Source organism: Carettochelys insculpta, chromosome 4, assembly GCF_033958435.1.
Source record: "Carettochelys insculpta isolate YL-2023 chromosome 4, ASM3395843v1, whole genome shotgun sequence".
Classification (NCBI taxonomy): domain Eukaryota; kingdom Metazoa; phylum Chordata; order Testudines; family Carettochelyidae; genus Carettochelys; species Carettochelys insculpta.
The window spans coordinates 28,318,009-28,336,936 of NC_134140.1; the positions used below are offsets into that span (position 1 = coordinate 28,318,009).

General features: G+C 52.6%; 1 protein-coding gene across 1 annotated transcript; it reads right to left on the minus strand.

Annotated features, from left to right (window-relative positions):
• Positions 1–2,278: 2,278 nt before the first annotated feature.
• On the minus strand, positions 2,279–5,433 carry NKX3-2 (NK3 homeobox 2). Its single transcript, XM_074991736.1, has 2 exons — positions 4,740–5,433; positions 2,279–3,688 (listed from the first exon to the last, which is right to left on the minus strand). Exons 1-2 carry the CDS (start codon positions 5,149–5,151, stop codon positions 3,213–3,215), a joined length of 888 nt encoding a protein of 295 aa, XP_074847837.1. The 5' UTR covers positions 5,152–5,433; the 3' UTR covers positions 2,279–3,212.
• Positions 5,434–18,928: the final 13,495 nt, after the last annotated feature.

Below are 18,928 nucleotides of genomic sequence, written 5' to 3' on the forward strand. Positions count from 1 at the left end.
CTCTTCGCGAGCGGGACGCGAAAGGAAGCCCGGCCTTCTCCATCATGTCATGTCGCTCACCCCCGGGATTTTTACCCGTAGGAACCAGCACGGTGACCTATGCGTACTGAACACGAGGACAACCAGTCTGATTCTTTCTCATACGTGTGGATAGGAACAACCCCCCCAAAATAAACCCTTGTCCGATATGAGGGCTGTGGAGATTCACGATCTACACGGCGCTTTCGTTTTAGTCTCCTACGCGCCTTATGGACTACAATCATCCGTAAGAAGGGGTTCAATTATGACCAAAACAAAGCTTTCAAATAACCCTTCCCCTTCATAACCAAATCCACTACCCCGCCCCCTCCAAGCCCGGACACACCCTTGCAGGCTCTGCGGGAGAGATCTGGGACCAGGTCCTCTCCTGGTGTAAATGACCAGCACTCACTGGAAGTCAAAGCGCACTGACCATTTGCTCCAGCGGAGGGGCTGGCAGCGTTAGGAATCCCCCGCGGCTGCGGGCAGAGGAAATCTTGCCCCTCCGTGTCCGTAAAAAGCTGGAGCCGGGAAAAGCAAATCGGAAACAAGCGCGAAGGCGGGTGGCGAGAAGACCGCGGCGCCTCTGACTTGCCACCCACAAGTCCTGGTCAGTTTCGCCGGAGGAAAGGCGCTCGGCCTGAGGAAATCCCCCCCGGGCGGGAAACACCCGCCCCACGCCGGTTCCACTTGGCTCCCCGCAACCGCTGCAGGAGGTTCTGAGTCCGGCAGCGCGTCCTGCGCCCGGAGAGCGCCGCGCCAGAGCTCGGGCCGACTGCCCTACACTGGGAAGGGCCAAACCCTCCCTGAGGCGCAGAAAGGCGCCTCCGAGCAGGGGAGCCGCCGCCGGCGGATCTCCCTGCCTCGCTTCCCCGCCCGGCGGCCTTCCTCGGCGAGTCTACCCGAGGGCGCTGCCTCGCCCGTGGGTGCCAGGGCGCAGAGCTGGGTCTATTCCGCGGGCGGGGTCGGCTCCTAGCCGGGCGCGCCCGCACTTATTTTGGGAGTATAATAATAAGGGGGGGGCACTCGCACAGGGGCTCGCTGGGCTTCGAGGCAGGAGAAAGTGCTGGGAAACGGGAAGAGCCCTCGGGAATAAGCGCCCCTCACCCGGCCCCCGGCCCCCAGAGTCGCCGCCCTTAAGAGGCGGTCGGGGCACGAAACTACTCTCGGAGCCACTAGCGACCGGTGCGGAATTAGCGCGAGTGAAGGCGCTTAAGTAGCGCTGGAGGCTCTGGAATGCTGCGGCCCTGCGCTGGAACGCGCGCAGTCATCCGCCCCCGCGCTGACCCTCATCTGCCCCGGTCTGGTTCCGAAGGATGGTGCCAGCGGGGGGGAGTCGTTAGAGATGTGTTAGAGGAACTGGCCGGGGCTGCGCTCAAACGACGGCGGCTGCCCCGGGAGGCTCTTTCATTTCCACGCGGCTGGCGCACTTCAGTTCAGAGCTGGACGCTAGAAAGGCGACTGTCTCCTCACCCCGCCCAGGGCTGCAGCCTCAAGCCTCGTTAAGGGCGACGCAGAGCTGGCTCGGGTTACTGGGGAAGCCGCGCGCCCGTGGAAAACTACATAGACTTAGACTAACGGTTTTGTTCAAAGTACCAAGGGGGGCTGGCGCCAGTTTGCTCAATATTAACCCCCCGCCCTCCAGCCAGCACCAATACCTGAAGGACTCAAGGGGGTAGCAACCGTAACAGATAAAATAATTATAAACACATTACAAGAGTAAAGCCGCCCCCGCTCACTCCTCCAGAGCCGCCGGGACTGCTAAGCGACCCAGCGCACGAAAGCCCATCGCCGGAGCAAGGACACAGAGGAGCAACGTGTATTCTCCGGCCAGATTGCATTTTAGTGTGTGCAGCGTAAAATTCAGCCGCGCTCTCAACTCATTCTGAATCTATGTTTTAAGGCTGTAAGTACAGGGGGTATTCGGCCTGCGGTGCGTTACAAGTGTAATTTAATCCGGGTATAAAATTTTCAAACCTCTTTCTCTGATGGAGCAGAGACCGATCCTCGTTCTGAATATATCTGACCAAATCCGCGTCAATAGCTAACACCCGTGGGCCGCAGCTTCCTCCACAAGTCTAGTGATCGAAACTGTCTTGCACGAAGGGAATGAAACATTATAGCCTGGGCCATAACATCGTCCTGCCCATGCAGGAGAGGGGATCATTTCTAATCGCAAAATATCCGGGCCCATTTTCGAAGCCTAGGCAAGCCTTAGGAAGGACGCAGTTGCACAGACCTATGTCTTAAACTAAAGTTTATAAATTAAAAAAAAGTACAGCGGGTAGTACAAACATTCACAATTCATGTAAAGTAAATACTCTAAGTTGAGTGCACAGTGCCATTAGAAGAGGGAAAAGCCACGAATTACCTGGATAGAAAGACAGTTACAGCACAAACCCCCATCCCTTCAAGGCAGGCTGGCGGGAGGAATTGAAAGAAAGGAGAGTGGAGGCACTGAACGGTACTAAATTCCTCATTCCGTCGAATTTTAAAAAGCCTGACTAGAAATATTCACATTGAGTATAAAAATAATAACTTTCATACAACCGGAAAGTGCTAAGAAGGCGTTACTTCTCCCTCCCCTTAGTCCCCGCCAAGGAAAGATCGGAGGGAGAAAAGAGGTCTGGCTTTTCGCTACAAGTCTCACCCTTTCGTGATAGATTTGTCCTTTGCCACGGACCATGGAGGAGAGGAGCAACATGGGCAACAAGAACACGGGCGAGCTGAAAGAGGCTTCCTGACATTCAGCACCACACAAGGCACACACCGTTTGGAAGACCCAGGACTCCAGCAACGAGAAAAAAACCTCATCATCTTCCCTTCAGTCCGGGGGCAGGGGAAGTCCTTGATCTTCTGCTCTGGGCTTCCGTCTCCCTTCTCTCGCCCCAGATTCGGGTCTCTATCACTCCGGAGCAATAACAGAGCACAGGCAAACGCGTCTACACGAACTAGAGCGACCCCATGGATACCATGAACTAGTCGCGCCGAATTACACGGCTCCTCGGCTGGGGCGGAGCGGCGGAGGGGTTGCCCAAGTCAGTTTGGAAAGGGGAGAGGGCAGGGAAATTACCCAAATAACAATAATAAAAATAATCAAATAAAATAATTAATTATAATAATAATAATAATAAATACTGTCCGGTGCGCGCAGCCCCGCGGCCGGGAGTCAGGCTGGCTCGGGCTGGTCAGTTTCACTGGGTCCCCGCGGCCGCGGCGCAGGTGGAGAGGGCCCAGCCGGGCAGGCAGTAGTAGGGGTAGTAGTAGGAAGGCTGCAAGGAGAGCAGCGAGGGCGGCCGCAGCACCTCCCCCGGGTGATACTGTCTCTGATCGTCCCGCACCAGCACTTTCACCGCCACCTTCTTGGCAGCGGGGGCCGAGGCCAGCAGGTCCGCGGCCATCTGGCGCCGCTTGGTCTTGTAGCGGCGGTTCTGGAACCAGATCTTCACCTGGGTCTCGGTGAGCTTGAGCGAGGCGGCCAGGTCGGCGCGCTCCGGGCCCGAGAGGTAGCGCTGGTGGTTGAAGCGCCGCTCCAGCTCGAAGACCTGCGCGTGGGAAAAGGCCGCCCGAGACCGCTTCTTCCGCGGCTTGGGGGCCGCCGGCTCCTCCTCCCCGGCCAGCAGCTTCTCGCACTTGCCGCCTCCGTCCTCCTCCTCCGGTGGGCTGCGATCTGCGGGGAGAGCGACGGCCCCGGGGTCAGAGACAGGCGACGGGGGAGGCTGCGCCGCGCCGCGCCCAGCCCAGCCCGGGGACTGCGGGGCCGGGGACGCTCGCAACCACCCCCTCCCCGCGCGCCAGGCGGCCTCCTCGGCCCGAGGCGAGCCAGCCACACGGCCCCCCTCCAGCCCCGCCGAGCTCGGCAAGGGAGGTCACAGAGCGCCCCCAGCCCCAGCCAGGCTCGGGGGTGAGCCACCCCGAGCCCGCCCCAGCCGAGGATCTGCTCCAGCCGGGCGCAGCGCCTGCTCCAGGGGGCTCCCAGCTGCTTTCCCGCCCACGCGGCGTTGCCCACCGGTGGGGAAGGAGCGCGCGCGGGCCAGTGGGGCGGCTCTGCTCGCTCGCGAGCCCAGCAGGGCAGAGAGCGGCCGGCCGGGGCTGCTGCGGACTTTGTCTTTGCCCCGTGGTCCTGCCTTGCTCCGCACCCGGCGCGTGGCCTTGGCCGGCACCGAGGCCAGGAGGGTGGCTCCCTCCTCGGGCATCTGTTCTCCTTGTCACCGCCCCCCCCCCCCGGAAGGCTGAGCCCCCGGGGGGAAAGGGCCGGCTGGAAAGTATCCCCCGTCTCACGAGCTACCGGGAGCGGGAGCGGGAGCGGGAGCGCACAAGCAAGGCCGGGAGGGTTTCCATCTCCGTCAGACACCCGGGAAAACGTTGTGCCCCCGGCTGCGAGCATCCCCCCCGCAAAGCCTGGCTGCTTCTCAGCCCCAGCCCCGACTCGTCCTCCCTTCGCAGCGCGTCCAGCCAAGCCGGTCTGTGGCTGATACTCCGGCCCAGGGGCAGCACCTCCAGCGGGGCCTGTAGCCCCGAACTCGGCTCCGATTCTCCGGCTGCAGCAGGGCCCCGGGCGAGGCAGGAAGCACCGGGGTACGGCTGGCCAGTGCCTCCCGGGGCGCATCGCAAAGCCCGGGAGCCCCCCGCTGTTCCCGGGACCTCTGGGGCCGGAGCGGAGCTCCGCCCTCCCCGGCGCTGGGGGCCCTCCGCGGGCCCGGGCCTCCGGGCAGCCGTACCTGAAACGCCGGCCGACAGCTCGCTGTCACTAAGGCCCGGGGGCTCTTCCTTCGCACCCCCGGGCTGAGCCTCCGGCGCCGGCCGCCCCCGGCCCACGGCGTCTCCGGAGCGGGCGCTGCTGCCGGGCGGCTCCTGCTGCATCCCGGTGCCCTCCTCCTCCGAGCGCCTCTCGCCCTCGTGGTCGTCGCTGAGCGCCGAGTCCGAGTCCCAGCCCGCCGGGGCCAGCGTGGTCCGCCCGCGGGCCGCCCGGGCGCCGCCCGGGGAGCGCAGCAGCGCCTGGTCCGCCTCCGCCCGCGGGCCGAAGAGCCGCCAGCAGCAGGCGGGGGTGGGCGGCTGGGCGCGCTGCTCCTTCTTGTTGAGGATGGCCTGGATGGAGAAGGGCGTCAGGGCGCCGCCGCCGCGGGCGGCCATCTGCCCGGGGGCCGGAGCGGGGGAGCAGCCCCACAAGCGATCGCCGTCCCAGTCGCACCGCGCCGCTCCTTCAGCTGGGAGACTCCATGGCCGCCCCCGGCTCCCCGGCCTGGACAGAGCGAGCGCCGGCGGGGAGCCCGAGCGCGCCGGGGCCGGGGCCGGGGCCGGGCCGCCCGCCCATAAGCGCCCGCAGGCGGGCAGCTCCGGAGCCCCCCTCGCGCCTTTGCTGCTGCTGCTGCTGCTGCTGCTGCTGCTGCTGCTCCCACCGCCGCCGCTGCCGCGCGCTGCTCCCTGCCTCGCTCTGCCGCCGGGCGCCTTCCTGCGGCCTTTTCTCCCAGCCCCGCTGTCAGCCCGCGCCTATGAGTGACAGCCCCAGCGCCGCGGCCGGCCATTGGGCAGCGCCCCGCGCCGCCTGGGAGGTGATTGGCGCGCCGCGGCGGGAAGCTGTCAGGCTTCGGAGCCAGCCGGGAGAGGGGCACGCCGGCGGGTTAACCCCTTCGTCACCGCAGCCGGGCTGCAGAGCCCGCCCTGGCCCGGGCGCCCTCCAGGCGCGACCCACCCGCGCTCGGAGAAGACGCGCGGCTGCATAACCCCGCGGCGTTTAGAGACCGAGCTCAGCCCGGTGACTTTGCGCTCTAAACTCGGGAAGAACCACCAGAAGTCCTGGAGCGCCTTATAGACGAACCGATCTTGTGGAGCATCAGCTTTCGTGGGCAAAGCCCACGAAAGCTGATGCTCCACAAGATCGGTTCGTCTGTAAGGCGTCCCAGGACTTCTGGTGGATTTTGCAGATGCAGACTAAAGCTATCCCGATACATCTAAAGTCGGGATAGGTCGCAGGGCTGTCCTGATATTCTTCTGACATGGGATCGCGCCTCTCCTGTGCTACGCTTGAAACCGCCCACGAAAGCTGATGCCCCAAAAGACCTGTTCGTCTCTGTGGTGCCCCAGGACTTCGTGTGGTTTTTGCAGATATAGACTAACCGCTATCCCGACACATCTAAAGTCGGGATAATTCTCAGGGCTGTCCTGATGTTCCCCTGACATGGGATCGCGCCTCTTCCGTACTACGCTTGAAACCACCCGAAATCAAATGCCTCCGCTCCGTGGGAACAGCAACGGCCTTACTCCGAATCGTCCTTGCCCCAGAGTTGCGGGGTGCGCTCCCCACCCCACCGGGCGGGGTCCAGCGAGAAATCGAGGCAGCGACTCGTGTGGTTTAATTAAAAGTTGAAACCCTCAACGGGAAGATCCACAGGCTGCCAAATGGGACCGGCTGATATTCTTGTAAAACACTCGCCCGTTATTTATTCCCGAGGCTGTTGGGGGCTGGCAAACAGCGTCTGAATGAAAACTGCCCGTGTTGTTTAGCTCTCTATCGTGGGGAAATTCTCTGCTGAATTCACAGACTCTTCAGCTATTGTCTAGGACGGAGTGCGGGTCTCAGTATTTTGACCAGTTAAAATTGGATGGTTTCTTGGCAGCGATTAGCTCAATCCAACGGAACTTGGGAAATCCGTTTTTGTTGCCGCAATTAAAGACAGCCCTTCGAAATCGCTAGCGGCCGCAGGCTCTGTCTACACTCGCCTTCATCTTTCGAAAGAAGGCGAGTGTCGACACAGCTGGAGAGAACATGCCGGTGTCAGCAGGAACACTGGGAATTGTTCCCTCAACCCGCATGTGGGCTTGGTAGGGGTTTGAAAACACGCACCGCGCGTGGCCCGCGTTTCCTATGTCCCTTCCCCAGTGGGACACGCTGGGCTCTGGGAAAATATCGATAAATCCCGCCGGGCGCGGTGCTCAGGGAAGCCCAAACCGGAGGCAGGCGCCGGCCGGGGGTGGGAGCCGGCGAGGCGGCCGGGGACAAGGAGCAGCCGGAGGGGCTGGGCGTGCAGCGGACACCTGGGCGCACCGGCTGGGCAGAGCCTCGCGGGGTTCCCACCGGCGGCCCCGTTTGATGTCAGGCTGCGGCGGGGCCGGAACCGATGGATGCGCCACTAGCCCCGTGCAAACAACTCCTAAGCCATCGGCCTGGCCGGGGCGCGGGACCCCCAGGGCCTCGGAGGGGGCGAGCCACGGCGGGGCGCGAGGGAAGCCGGTGTGGATGGAACTCCCAGGCTCCCGCCGCGTTCCCCGGGAGCTCCCGGCCGCTCTTCACCCCGGCCCGAGGAGCGGCGAGCGGCGAGCGCAGCAGAGCAGAGCCCTCGGGCGGGCGCTGCTCGGTGGGCCCGCGGGAGCGATGCGCGGGAGCGGCGGAGCGCCGGGTGCTGGGGGCAGGCAGCGGCCGGGCCCGGCCTTTCCGGCCGCGTGGGAGGGAGCGCGGGGCGGCTCCGGTTCACACGCCCGGGAGCCGCCGTCCAAGGGCCACCTCCGAGCTTGGCCCGCCCAGGCTGGGGGCCCCGCAGCCGGGGAAAACAGACGGAGCGTGCGGGGCTGGGGAGGGAGCCCCGCTCCCAGCTGCCTGGCCCAGGCCCGGTGCTCCGCGCTCCCGGCTGCTGAGCCGCCGCCGCCCAGGACACCCCGCGGCCGCTGGGGCGGGCTCCTCCGCGCGCCCGAGGCTCCTTTCTGGCCTGGCCGCGCAAGTGCCGGCGGGGCCCAAACTCCCCAGGCGGCCGCAGGGCTCCCGGACTCGGATCCGAGCCTTCAAGGGGCTGCGGGCTCCGGGGTGGGGGGGTCGCCCAGGCAGCCCGCAGCGCCCCTGCCCCGCACGCCGGCCCCCCAGACCGACCCGTGCGGGAGCCGCAGAAAGCCGGCCCGGCTGGCCCGGGGAGGGAGCAATGGGTCGCTTCCCGGCCGCACACACCCGCGGCAGCCGAGTGGGAAGCCCTGGGGAGAGCTCGCTTCCAGAAGGCCCTTTTTCCTGTATCGCCGCCTTGCTCCTTGCTGCCATTAGCTCCGCCGGGCGGTGCCGCGCCAGGAGCCCGCTGACCCGGCGTGGGTTTAAATCCCACCGGTTACAACAGCCCCCGTGAAACACCCGCCGGCGGGGAAACGATTTTCAAGAGCCACCCGCCCCGCGCACAGCCCGCCGCGGAGCCCTCGCAGCGTCTCTCCGTCTGCTTTGCAGAGAGCTCGCTCGGCTGGAAGGTGGAAATCACTTCGTGCAAGCGGCGTTTCTCGTTCACACAGGCACGATCGGACTGTTCCCCCAAAGGCCAGGACCTATTTCCTCTTTGCTAACGACCGAGAAAGAGGAAAATGTCCAGATCTCCTCGGCAGAGGAAAGGTAAGCAAGAAAGAAAGATTTAGAATGTGTTTCATTGCTAGGTCAGAGTGTAACAGACGAATGACAATTTCCACACCTCCCTCAACCCATCAGGAAGTTTTTCAGAGGACCCGACTTCCCTCAGCAACAGAAAACAAATCTTTTTGTCTGAGCTGCCAGTTTATACAACTAGCTTGCAAACAGCAAATCGTCGTGGGTACGATACAAATATTTTTCGAAGTGCGGCGCCTTAGATTTCCCTGTTAGGTCTTCACACGAAACTATTTTGTTAATTTTTTTTTCCTTTGGGCTTAATGTATAGGCGCCATCTCTTTGTCTCCTGCACCAGAAACTTTTCCATATAAATGTCAGGGGAAAGACGGCCTGTTCGGTCCTACGCTTTGTGTTCTCTCTCTTTGCAGCTCACGTCAAGAAATGAGAGAAAAAATGGCTTTCGGGGTGCAGATCTTGAACAGTAAGGACCGCAAAAATGCCCCATTGTAGATAGGTCTACAACTACACATAGATAGTGTGCGCCACCTAGAGGCAGTTCTGTCTCTGTACCTCGTTCTTTCCTGGTTGTGTTGCTGCTCTGTTCAGCTCTTCTGAAAACAACCAGGATCCCGATTATTAGTTAAACAGAGATGTAGTTCAGGAATAAGGCAGCAGTCCAGCATGTTGCAACAATGTCTGGGGGTGGAGTGCTGGTATGGCTTAAAAGGCAGTTTTTTAAACAAAGCTTTGGACAGTTTTTAGATCTTGAATTTACTGGAAACTGGCGTGAGGCAGTAAGGATCCAAAAGGAACCAATGTAATTTGGTGGAGCCCAAAATTGAGTAAGATCAGAGGCTTGGGAGAAAGTGCCTGTTTTTCCCTTTAAGCTTCCTACTATGTAGTTAAACATGTTTTAGCAGTTGAAGTGGTCCTTTTTAAAGGCAGGAGCTTTTTCTTTAGGTCAGGAGAGAAAGTAGGCTGAGACATGGCCCACAAGTTCCCTTGGATGTTGTGGCACAGATGGGAAGACCAGGTGGGATGAGCTGGACAATAGCCAAAGTGCAAAATGCGGCATCAATAATGTGAAAAACTCTCCAGTCAGCTAAACAAAGCAGCAGAAATTGAACACTTTAAAGATGAACAAAATGATTTATTCGGTGATGAGCTTTCGTGAGACAGAATCACTTCATCAGATCAATTTACTTTCCAATACAGACTGACGTTTATAAGTACAGAGGACCCAAAAAAAATAATTGCAATAAAACTGACAAACAGGCTTGAAGGAAGGGGGTGAGAAGTGAGGGGATGTTAATTGTCCTGTATGAGATAATTCTGAGCATGGAAGGAAGGCAAGCAGTCCTTGTAATGCATGAGGTGATTGATGTCTCTGTTCATACCATGTGTTAATATGTCGAATTTGAATATGCACTCTAACTCACAAATCTCTCCCTCTAATCTGTTGGTAAAATCTCTGTGTTTCAGAACACAAATTCCCTTCCTTTGATGCTTGTAATTGATCTGAAGAAGTGGGTCTGTCCCACAAAAGCTCATCACCAAATAAACCATTTTGTTAGTCTTTAAAGTGCTACATTTCTTCTGCTTTGTTGTGTTGGAGTACAGACTAACACAGCTACCTCTCTGTTACCATCCAGTCAACTGCTGAGCAGTTGATCACTTAGGCAATCCCACCAACTTTATAGGGCTGCCTGTGTAAGCATTTGAGAGGAGCATAGGAAGAGCAATAAGTAGTCTTCAGTTAGAGATGGTCACCTGAAAGCACCCCAGAGTGGAAAGGGGAAAATAATTTTAAGTATTCCACAGCAGCCTGGGATCACTGAGTTGCTAAAAGCCTTTACCCACTAACCAGAACCAGTGGCCCCTGTAATTTTTTCCATCCATGAGCTGGAATCAATTTTGTTATATGTGTGTGTGGATGTGCATCACCAACAGAAACCCATGCTGTCCACTGTGGAAGTCTGGGTGCTCTGCTAATCAGCTGGGCCTGGGTTCATGTGCAGGCTCTTGGCCCAATCTGAGCTGCTGCCTGAAATGCCTTTTACTACATGCTTGTACCGTGCTTATTTCTTTTTTTTGCATCAGTGAATGCAGCCTAGGATCCTTCATATTACTACAGTTGTCTTAATGGCTTTAAAAACTGTAACTGAACCTCTTTTTCTTTTAAATAAATAAACCCTCTAGGTTTTGGAAACCCATCAACAATAGCAATGGGAAATGACCCGCTTGTTTTCGCTATCAAAGGCAAAGGAAATAAATAAATATATTGCATACATGGAGGCAAAGACATTTAGAAGATTACATTCTCCTGTTTAAAAATGGTAAGATGCTGTGAGTCTCACAAGCAATGTTTTACGATAGAGCTAGGTTCTCCTTTACATGTGAATAAACAATGTAGGGACAGGAAACCTTGTAGGCTTTCCCTGGCATTGCTCCCTTGGGGAGGAAGGGTTTGGACACCTGAGCTACCAGTTGGGGATTTGCCATCTCTCCACTCCTCCCACAACCCAGAGATACTCCTAAGACTTGCACATATCACAGGAGTTCCAGAAGCCAGGAACCTCCTCAGTAAATGCCTATGGTTCTACACTGGCTTCCTACCACTACAGCCCTTTCCTTGTCCTTATGGGAGCACAGCTGCTACTGAGATGTGCTGCCACAGGAGCTCACCCTACAGCAGGTGCCCTATTTTCAGGGCTTCGAAAGCATAGAGGAGGACAGTTCCTAAATAATGCTGCTCAGGCATCGTTCATTTGACATGAGATTTCGCCAGAAGAGCAGCTGTCTTCCAAACCCTACTCTCAATTTACTTTCTCCTGACTTTACATGGTGGACGCCTGTAGAGCCTCACATAAGGTCTTCATTGGAGTTTGGAGAAGACAAGACCATAGTGGAAACTATACCTGCTTCTGTATTTGAGCCAAAGTGTGTTTATTCCCTCTGACTCTGAAGGCAGGACGCTGAGAGAGTAAAGTGTTTCAAAACCAGAGGTACACAAATGCCTGCCTGGATGTCAAGGCCATCCTTACAATTTACATGGTCTATGCAAGTTACCTATGGCTGCCCACCTCACCCCAGCCCCAGGCCCAGCCCCTTGCATCTTCTGCCAGGTAACTGGGCTTCCCTTGCACCTACACCCACACACGCCCACGTGGCTTCTGCCAGGGCTTCCCTCATACCTCCCCTCCATGTGCAGCTTCCGCCAGGGCTTGGTGCTTCCCTGGGGTCTGTGTGAAGCTGCAGAGACTGAGGACTCCTCTCCACCCCCCAGTGTGGCAGGGAGGAGCCCTTAGCTCAGGCCAACAGGAGTGCATAAGCAGGGAAGGGGAGTGGGAGAAGGGAGAAGGCAGTCCTGCTGCTGGTGGCTGAGAGAGCAGCTGGGGAAGGGGCTGGATTGGACAGGAACCAGCAGATGATGGTCAGGGTCATTTGCAGGGATACAATCCGTCCTGTGCAGGGGCACCCAAAATTTAGTGCCCCAGATTTTTTGGTGCTCTACACAGCCATGTATCTGCTTATGTCTAAGGATGGCCCTGGGGATGCAGAACTATTCCAGACGGCTACATCAACTCATCTGGATATTTGCCTAGTTTTACAATGAGGCTAACTGAAAAGCACTAGCAAAGTCAATTCAAACTGAAATTTCATAGAGACAATGACGTGTCAATACAGCTGTACATACTACACACTGAAATGTAAGCACAGTGTTTATATTCCAAGCAATTTATTTTATAATTAGTGGTAAAATGAAAACTAAGCAGTTTTTCAGTAACATGCCACAGTGACACTGCTCTGTCTTTATGTCTGATTCAGTAAGCAAGTAATTTTTAAGGCAAAAATGCAAGTATGCAAGACAAATCAAACTCCTGAAAGGTACACAGTCAACTGGAAAGACTGAAAGCCACTGATTTAATGGTTTTCTGACGACTGTGCTTCCTTAAGGTACTGCAGCATGTGAAAGGTAAAAGGTTCTGGACAAAACACTCATTTCACAAGCAATCATCATGTGAGCCTCTTCTGAACAGGATAGGATTGTATACAAATCACCTTTGCAGATTAATCTCACATTGAAATGAACTCAATTTAAACAAGTTACATCAAAGATTCTGTACTTGTGTGTTAGTGGATCTTCTTGCATGGTTAATGGTTGCAGTACCAACGTACTCAGATTGCTTTTACAAAAGCAAGAACCTTATGCTACTGCTATTGTTGTCAGTGGTATGTTTTATTTATTTCAGTGGCTGCAGGAAAGGTTCAATATTAACAGAAAGATTTTCATAGAATTACATTTAAACAAAGCAAGTATTTTCCTTTTACTATCACACTTGAAACAAATATAATATCCAAAAGTAGAAGTTCTAAACTTATCAAATGCTGTGAATATATGTACCAAGTTAGCTTTGGTAGGTTATAATGGGGGACTAGTCTGTTTCTCTGCTTATATGGGGAGCAGGCTATGTTCCTTTAAGACTGGGAGACACAAATGCAAACATTCCTATGGCAGTTTACAACCAAACTGAAAGTAATGTCTGACTCTTGGTAGTTGTTGCAGGGTAACTGTCTGGCCCCATTTGAATGGTTAAAGCCTGTGGTCCTGGAAAACAAATTAAAACATATGCTGTAACCTCATCTTTGGAGTAAAAAATGGAATCTTGGAATTCAAAATACTGAAAAACCCCAAATGGCTTTTCAGTGAATCTCCGTTAACACCCCTCCTCCTGTCCATAAAAAGGAGACAAAGAACACACATTTTAAATAATGTGAATAACGCTCCAGGAAAAAATAGAGATACACATTTTTTCCCACTACTTATACTGTGTCACTAAAAGGAAATGAGAAGGGCCCGATTCTGCATTACGCATTCAGACAAAACTCTCCTTTGTAGTTAGCCTTTCACCCTCACTTGTTGTCCCTGGTGGTAGAATGAATTGATATATCTTCTTTATCTCCTGATATATTTCTGTTACACTCTTTCAGAAGTTTGGCCATAATAATTAATAACAACATAGCATGCTTATCTGAAGGACCAGGAGCACCTTCTAAATAATAATAAAGCTTTATAATCTTTTTATGGAACAATATATTACAATCCTTTGCTTCTGGACTTGAATTTCCATCTGTAATTCTCAGGATGCTATAAAGGAAGGTTGGCATAATTATTCCTGTTTTAACCATAGAGAAATTGAGGCACTGACCTATTTCAAAGACTTGTCCAAAGTCATACAACAAATATGCGACTGAGTCAAGAGTAGAATGGCTTCCTGTGTCTACCATACACGCTGGGCAACATCTCCTCTCACCATTTAGTAAGGCACTCATATTTTATTGTGTACCCTCAGCATTAAAGGAAATTCATTTATCCTGTGCAAGGTTCCTGTGCTGTCAAAAATGTTCTTGTTAGTCAGATGCTATGGTCTTTAATTAGGCAAAACTCCGACTGAAGTCAGTCTTGCTTCTTTGTTTCTATTGCTACAATTAATTGGTGCCTCGTTTTCATAGTTCTTTTATATTGACCTCTACATTCTGAAGGAGAATACATCTTTCATCTATGACTCTTAGGTATACAATTAAAGTCAATTGGAGACTTTCCCATGGGAAAATCACCTTATTTTGCCCATTAGTAGATCAATTAAAATAATATTGGACTTGCCTACCTCACGAAGTGTTGCGAAGTTTAATTGATGTTTATAAGAGGACTTCAGATTTTTGTATGAAACGCACTACATACAGGTTGAAACTCTCTCATCTGACAACATCTCTGGTCCAGCAGGACCAGAACGTACCTGGATGAGAGAACTCCAGCTGCGTGGCTGCAACAAAGCCCTCCTTGTGTTAGGGAGTCCCACTGGCAGCCCACTCTGAGGAACCCCAGGGGCATCCCTGGGGTTAGAAACCTGGTCTGGATGCCCCACTGCAGACAGCCTGGCCCTGGTTGGGAAGCCCCGCCACATCCCCATGGTGAGGAGCCAGCAGGGGAGCTTGACTGGGGCATGGACCCACCTGGCAACCTCTGAGCAGCAGGGAGCCGGCTGGGAATCCGGGAGTGGGAGAACCTTGCAGCCCCACAGCAGGGAGCCGGCTGGGAATCCTAGCTAGAGCACAGACCCCACCAGGGAGCCCTGCAGGGGCATGAGTCCCCCTGGCATTCCTGTGGCTGGGAGTCCCTCAGGGAGCCCCAGTCAGCAGCCCAGGGCAGGGAACCCAGCAGGAGTAGAGCCCCAAGGCAGCCGGGTAGCAGGGAGCTGTCAAAGGCCAGGAGGGGAGCCTGGCCAGCAGGCTGTCAGTCCCCCAAGAACAGCCAGGAGGCCTGACCTCCACTGGTCCCACAAATCCCCTCATCTGGGACCACTCACATTCTCAGAGTGCCAGATAAGGGAGGCACAGTCTGTACTATAGGCCAGTCTTGTAATCACTTTATAAACATCAAAACATCAATTGTTTTGCATCATCTTTAATATTCACATTCAGTAATTGATACATAGTAACAAAAAAGAGTCTAAGATATACCCAATGCTACCCCTTTGTACCTGCATACTAATCCCAAGAAATTATACAAAAGATATAGGGGCTGCATTCTTCACCTATGAGTTTTAATTTGCTGTGCAGACATCCTGGCTATATTTACCTTGTGGAGCTATTACGGGGTACCTTGGTATCCCCAAAAGTAATTCCGCATCTAGGAAACTATTTCAAAATATTGGGCATGCTATTTTGGCACATGCTATTTTGTGGGTGTCATAAGAATACCTTATTTTGCGTTTGGACCCAGTGTAGACATAGTCATTCTGAGATTTTACTAACAAGGCTCTAGCCTGCTGTCCTTTGGGTCTTTTTTAATATGAAACTTGAAACACAAATATAATGTTAAAATTAGAAGTGCTACACTTATCACATGCTGTGAATATATTTACCACGTTAGCTTTTGGTAGCTTAAGGATCTCTTGCCAAGGGAGAAGGACTAACTCAGGGAAAACAGAGCTTTAAAAAGCCAACTCCTGTGGGACCTGAGGACATAGCAAACAGGAGTTTTGGAACATAGTTTAAAAGGGGAGCATGATCTTATTACTCATACAACCATTCTACAATGATTATAACGACCAGTGTGATACAAGCTTTCATTGGAGAGTTATGTGCCACTCTTTGGTGAAACATTTGCAACACAGCAGAATATAATCCATAGAGGGGGAGGCTGTGTTACCCTTTCTGTGAAACCTGGGTTTCTTTACTTTGCTTTGCTGCTGTAGCTGTGTGAGAAGAGGCAGATACACATAACAAAGATACTTTAAACTCAGGGCAATAACATCCTCCCCCCAGAAAAACAAGTGAACTGATACTAAAAGAACTTGTAAAGAGTGAAAAATAATGCAGGCAGTGGTCCAGCTGCACACTGGTTGAAATTGTAGTAACACATGGATGAACATGGTGTGTTTGTGCAGCGTTAGCCTAGCTTTTGTAAAGGGAAATCATACCTCACCAATCTACCAGAATTCTTAGAGGGAGTCGACTAGCATGTGGATAAAGATGATCCAATGAATATAGTGTACTTTGACAAGGTCTCCACCAAAGGCTCTAGTCATGGGGCATGACTCAGTACTGCAGCTACTCCTGTTGATCAGTCAGAGAATTAGGCTACTCATCAGCAGGGCACCCCCTTCTGGACAGTGTGTCACCCATCATTGCTCCCAGCTCTAGCTCATGCTCTGCTCTGCTCTGCTGCAGGGCACAGATGCAATCCCAGTGAGCATTAGTGGCTGAAGAATCTGGGCTTGTGTACATGAGAAACAGTCACACACACATACAGGAGAGTCAATTTGGACAAATAACCCTTCATAAACTTGTTATTATGAGGTAAGTAGCTTCAGTCTCTTTTCAGATAATGGAGTCCCTTCATTTTAGCATACAAGCAAGCATTAAATAACACTGCTTAAAATACCCAGGCCTGGATCCTCTAGACTAATTGCTCTGAAATATAACTTTTTTTCACCTGATTCCTGACAAGGGTCTCATCTCCAGGTCAGCCAGTCCTTAATGCCATCACTTCCTGTTACGTCAGTTGTCTTGAGTGGGGCTGCCAAGATCAGCTTGCAACTGGTTTCCAAGACTTCAGAGAAATTCTCTGGAGTTGCTTTACTTTCCACACACTCACCTTCCCCCACACAGTGACAGATTAATCACAAATCCAGTTGATATGTATCCTGGCTGGCAGGGGACCCATTGCCCAAGATAACTTATTTCTTCAGCTCTATCTGTGGGGACCAATGCTGGAGATCAGTGGGTCTAGACGGTACAGGAACGGAGGATTTACTGGCCCTGGCTGTCCTATTTCCCCTTATGTTTGAATGTTCTGTAATGTTCTATTATGTTCTATATTATAGAATGGAATCTTAAACAATCCTGTAAGACCATACTGAACCGAAACTCAAGAAGCAGAAAAAGGATAGTGTGTGAGGTGGGCCTCTTGGGCCTACAAGAGAAAAAAAGGCATGAAATATTACTGCTTCAAAACCCCTTATCTAGGCCCTAACAATTGCTTAATAGTAGCCACCACTGCTAGACCACCCTCTTTCTCTGTGGGGCTTTGCCTTCTGTTTCCAATAATGGCTATGGTTCAGGAAGAGAACTGGGTCTTCTCCCCATTATCCAGGCATGCATGATGATGATGATCATCATCATCAATAACCGTGGGCTCAGCGCCTGTTGGTGTCTGATGCTTCTCTCACTATTTCCTTCCCTCTTTCCCTATCCAGTGCAGAGTGGCTTAGCTTCTGTAGACTAGCTCTGCACCAATCTACTACATCATCTATCCATTCTCTGTGGGGTCTGCCTCTCCTATTCAAACCATTCATTATGCTGAATACTAGGGTCTTGATTTTTCATTCGTCATTCATTCTGCAAATATGTCCAAATAGTTGTAGCTTCCATTTTATAACCTCTTGCAGCAGGTTCTCTTTCAGTTTTATCTTCCTATATAATTCCTCATTGGTGACCTTCTGCATCCATCCTATTCTATCCTCGCTCTTTAATTCAGCCTGACTACAGTATACCAAAGTTAGGGCAGAAGAGAGTGAAAACTTCGTATTTAGCTGAAAGAAGTTTTATCACCAATTTAATGGATTTTTTTAAAGACTACCTTATATTAACAGTTTACTTGGTCTGAAAAATCCTTGCAGAATAGTAGTTGAACCTGTTCTTAAGCAATTTTCAGCTTTTGTTTACATTAACAGAATGGAGCGAGACTATGATTGTCTCAAAAGAAAACCACACTAGCAATCTCTGCTTGATTTGGGCTTTGAACAAGAAACCAGTATTTAATTTTGAAGCTTACACACTGGATGGTGACAGATGATTATGACTGTGATTGTTCACCATTTTGCCTTTCCTGTTTTGCTACTTGTTCATTCACTTTCATAAACTTTTTACATCTAAAGAGAAATGATTGTACAACATGTGATAGTCACAATAAAAATCTAGAAAAATGGGTGCTAGTCTTTTAGTACTTAACCATAATTAATGAATTAAGTTACTCAACTGACAGTATATTTGCCAATTCCCTGTTATGCTTGATTAAATCCCACACATCTGAAGCAAAGGGAAGGTTCCACCCACTGATTGATGATGTGACCTGGCTTCCATACACCGGCCTGAGCACTCTTTTCAGAAATTGTACAGGTTGAACCTCTGTAATCTGGAACTCTCTCGTCTGGCAACATTTTTAATCTGGCATGGCTTAGGTTAGCTGGATGACCACTTAGTATGGGTGTGGCCAAATATCCTGTTTTCCCATAAAGGTTATTTCCAGCCACCAGTCCTGGCTCTTAGTGCTGTTATTTAGCATTAATTTACCCTTAGGTGTTCTCTGAGAGACAAGGAAGTGTTGGCAATGCTGCTAGACTGCATTGACCTCCCATGGTCCGGCAAATTTTTCCAGCACCAGTCAGGTTTTGAGGGTGCCAGATTAAAGAGGGTCAGCCTGTATTTACATGGTTTCAGTTAAACCAACTTACTAAAGAAAAGAGGGCTGCTCACCTTGTGCAGTGATTGAGGTTCTGCTGCCTCTTCGGTATAACACTGTTCCCACACGTATAAACCTTAACTCAAAGACCTGCTCATCCTGAATCTAGCTCAAGGATGGGCAAACACTGGCCTGTGGACTGGATCCAGTTTGCCAGAGTTAGTCCCTGGTGGGTCCCCTTAAATTGCATTTGCTTTGGATCCTACCATGGTGTCACCAGCCAATGTAGTTCAAACGTGACCGTGTCTACACGTGCCCCAAACTTTGAAATGGCCACGCAAATGGCCATTTCGAAGCTTACTAACGAAGCGCTGAAATGCATATTCAGCGCTTCATTAGCATGCGGGCGGCCGCGGCGCTTCGAAATTGACGTGGCTTCCTGCCACGCATCTCGTCCAGATGGGGCTCCTTTTCGAAAGGAGAAAGGGAATAAGGGGACTTGGAAGTAGGTGGGGTCCTTTCGAAAAGGAGCCCGTCTGGACGAGACGCGCGGCGAAAAGCTGCGTCAATTTCGAAGCGCCGCAGCCGCCTGCATGCTAATGAAGCGCTGA